The sequence below is a fragment of the Vitis vinifera genome, chromosome 3, assembly GCF_030704535.1.
Source record: "Vitis vinifera cultivar Pinot Noir 40024 chromosome 3, ASM3070453v1".
Taxonomy (NCBI): Eukaryota; Viridiplantae; Streptophyta; class Magnoliopsida; order Vitales; family Vitaceae; genus Vitis; species Vitis vinifera.
In genome coordinates this window covers 11711870-11715822 of record NC_081807.1, presented here as the reverse complement: position 1 = coordinate 11715822, position 3953 = coordinate 11711870, and the positions used below count along the sequence as shown (strand labels likewise).

Here is a 3953-nt window from a genome sequence, read left to right as displayed (position 1 = left end):
AAAAAAAAATATTTTTAACCATTTTTAATAGGATCAACTTTACAAAAAGTTCCATTTGATTATAATTGAATGATCCCAGGCTTAATTCGTCCAGACCATGAAATCGTCCGAAGCCGGCAGCCCTGAAAACTAGCTTGTATACGCTTTTCTATCCCAGCAATATATGCCCAAAAATGTCTAATCTCCTTTTTGACCTAACCTATTTGATCGTTTATTTGGTATCCCAATTTGTTAATGATGATTTCTGCTTTGTTTTACTTTTTGTTTGGTGAGGGAGGGCCGGGGTGTTGGAAAAAAACGAAGATGGCAATTAAGAAGCTCTTTGATTACCACTTTCAATAATGCTACCATTCTACATTTTAAGTTCTTTGATCATGGAATTAATTATAAACCCTGAAATTAACTCATTCCGAAGTATATTTCTAAAGAACATGATCATCTTCCAAGAAAGGAATTGGACACTTTCAAATACATAACAAACTGCAAGAAAAGGCCGGGACTTGATCAAATGAATTATGAAGTACCAAAAAAGAAAAAGAAAAAAAAGCTATCAATTAATTACAAAAGTTCCATGAACTTAGTGGGAAAACTAGGGATGCAGAGAGAGAAGTTGAAGAAAGTGATGAGCCCGAATGAATCAGCTCCATGACAAGGGCTCTAAAACTTGGTTTGGCCTATTCCAGAAGTGCTAGTAGCATTATAGGAAGTTGTAGGCCAAAATGCAGGCGTATTTACTGGAGGAGAAAAATACATTGGCACTGGCATCTTTGAAGGGAGAATGGGCAGCGATGCTTCGAAGTTAAGGACATTAATCGCTTGCCTTATCGAAGGGCGAAGATTGCAATCTGGATGAGCACACCAAAGCCCTACAGTCATCAATCGTTTCATTTGTTGCTCATCAAAATCTGCAGATAGTCTTGGATCAGCTGCTTCAAGAAGCTTTCCTACTCCATAGAGGTCCCAAACCCACTCCACCAATCTGATCTGATTTTCTTTAGCCTTGGGTTCCACCGATCTTCTGCCACAGCAAATTTCTAACACAACAACCCCAAAACTGTAGACATCGGATTCCTTGCTGGCCTTGCTGGTCATGAAACATTCAGGAGCCATGTACCCCATGGTCCCAGCTAAAACTGTGGTTTGTGACCCTTTCCCATGATCAACAAACCTAGCCAGTCCAAAATCTCCGAGCTTAGCATTGAAATCTGAATCCAACATCACATTACTCGATTTGATATCCCTATGTACCACACATTGTTCCCATTCTTCATGAAGGTAGAGCACTGCCAAAGCCAATCCAACAGCAATTTTGTACCTCATGGCCCATCTCAACAAGGTTTTTGCTTCAAACAAACAAGAATCCAAACTGTTGTTAGGCATGAATTCGTAAACCATTAGGAGCTCTCCCTTTTTATGGCACCAGCCCATGAGCTGCACCAAGTTTCGATGCCTTAATCTACTGATGATCTTTACTTCAGATGCGTACTCCTTCATCCCTTGTTTAGACCTCCTTGATATCCTCTTAACAGCAATATAGGAGCTCCGTTCTCTTAAGAAACCTCTATAAACCCTACCAAACCCTCCCTCTCCAAGCTTCTCTCCCTCTGAAAAGTTACTTGTGGCAAGAGCTAATTCATCAAATGAAAACTTCCTAGGTCCAGTGCCCTTCTCAAATTCGTGGTCCATTGCCAGGTCAAAATCATTATCATCTTCAATTCCCCCTTCGTTCTTCTTCCTGCACAAGTAAAACACAGTCCCACCCAACCCAACCACCACAACAAATGCACAAACACCCAATCCCACCACTAGTCCTTTATTATTTTCATCTCCAATTTTTGGAAGATTGGGGGGTTCAGCTACTGTTTCCGGGGGATTGGGAATTTCAGCTCCTGTTTCTGGAGGATGCGGAAGAGTTTCTAGAGTTGAATTAAAACTCCACGAATGAATGCCGTGTATCTCAAAATACCTTCCCGTTGCAGCTGAGATGCCAACAGTTGCGAATTCTGGCAAGTATTTCCGTAAATCAACTATGTAATAAAGACTTTGTATGGAACTTGTATTACCCCTACCAGTCCTTAAAACAACACTCAGATTCTTGGTACCAGAGGTATACTTGATGGAAGCATGATTTGTTTGACCTTCCGGAATATTACTCAACCATGCGGCATTTTTGACAGATTTCATGGAGTTGATATTGATACCAACATGATCCTTTATTGGGTACCTTGGGTCCCAATCGTTTCGATAAGTATCGAATTCCACTGCAACAAAACGGTTTTTTCTAGTGTTCAACGCCTGGCTGGGACTTACAATACCAAGGCCGCTACCTCCTGTCATTTTTGAAGGCAACTGTGCGCGATTGGGAGCAAGGAAGAACGCGAGCCCATCACCATACCGATTGTTCTTCTGCGAATCAATGACAAAGGTGAAACTGGTAGTGAAATCAGTGAGATTTCCGGAGACCTTATCCCAGAGGTGCAATTGCTTCATATACGTGGCCCGACCCCAACTATAATTCATTGCAGCATTCTGAAGGTTTCTGGTTAGTTGGATGACTTGATCCGGAGAAACAAAAGCATCTTTCTCGAAGTATATTTGACCTTTGTTCCGATCAAAGCCGGTGAAGTTGAAGGATAACGAGGTTGCACAAGGGAATATTAGGAAGAAGGAAACGGAAATCATGAAAAGATGAAAGAAAAGAAGTTTTTGTGTTGGCAGTTGTGTAATCCCTGTGTTGGAAACAGCCATGGCCGGAAGGATGGTTGAGTTTGGGAGCTTGCTGCAGACTATATATATCATCCAAATGGCTTGTAGTGAAGGAGTCCTCCAAGGTTCTTATTCGGTCATTGCTTAGCTTTCAACAAAATAATTTTCTAACGAAATGGCCTACTGTATGCCTCCTCTTCATGACGTACACTTTGTTGTTGTTGTCTACCTTTTTTTTTTTTTTTTTAATCATTTTTAATTTGAAATAAGGTTAAAAATAAAATAAATAGAAATCAATTTTTTATTAACTTCCAAAAAATTTTCTTATTACAATAAATATGATATTTTACAATATTTTTATAACAGGACCTATCACTCAATAAAAAAAATTATTGGGTTCATTAGTCAAATCGGTAGTTGAATCGAAATTGAATCACTGAAATTATAAATATATAATTTATATATTATTAAAATTTTTAATAATATTTTATTTTTATATTTAATATATCAAATTAAATGATAAAAATAAAAATAAAAATATTTTTTAAAAACCTAATTTTTAAACTTATTTATACTATAATGATTGAATTTAATCATTTTTCAGAGAACCAATCTGGACCTCCATTTTCATACTTAACCTTCCCCATTCATTTAAAAAACAAAACCTAAAACCCTAAATTCTCCCGCCGCCCTTTTCCCCCTTTCTCTCCTTTTCCTTTCAGTTCTTCACTTCTCCCTTTTCTTTTCTTTCTTACCCTCGCTCTCACCCATCAGCCATCACCAGCCGCAACGCCGCTGCCCCTCTCCTCCCTCCCCTTTCCCCCTTTCTTTTCTCCTCCTCCTCTTCTCCTTTTTCTTTTCTTTTCTTTCTTTCCCCCCTCACGGTCTCACCATACCCGCGCCTACCTTGAGCATCACCCAACTCACCGCCGGCAGCAGCATGATTCAAAGTTGCGATATTAGTCACTCACTCGGAGGGTCCTGAGACGTATCGGTCTCGGTGTATCAGTTTAGTATCAGACGATATTATAAAAATATTATGTAAATCATCACAAAATATATACAATTAAATAAACTCAAAAAATTAATAAAATAATATTGTATCACATTTAACATTATTTAAATAATTATAAAAGTATATGTTCAAAGTTATTTATGATAATGGGGTGCATAAATAAAAGGGAGAATTGGGTTTTAGACCCATTTGGTTTTGATAATTAATAAAGAGTCCATCAAACACCCATAAT

General features: G+C 38.3%; 1 protein-coding gene across 1 annotated transcript; it reads right to left on the bottom strand.

Moving 5' to 3' along the window:
* Positions 1-657: 657 nt before the first annotated feature.
* LOC100852575 (L-type lectin-domain containing receptor kinase IX.1) lies at positions 658-2776 on the bottom strand. The gene has a single exon (XM_010649801.3). The coding sequence runs from the start codon at positions 2746-2748 to the stop codon at positions 658-660; it is 2091 nt and encodes a 696-aa protein (XP_010648103.1). The 5' UTR covers positions 2749-2776.
* Positions 2777-3953: the final 1177 nt, after the last annotated feature.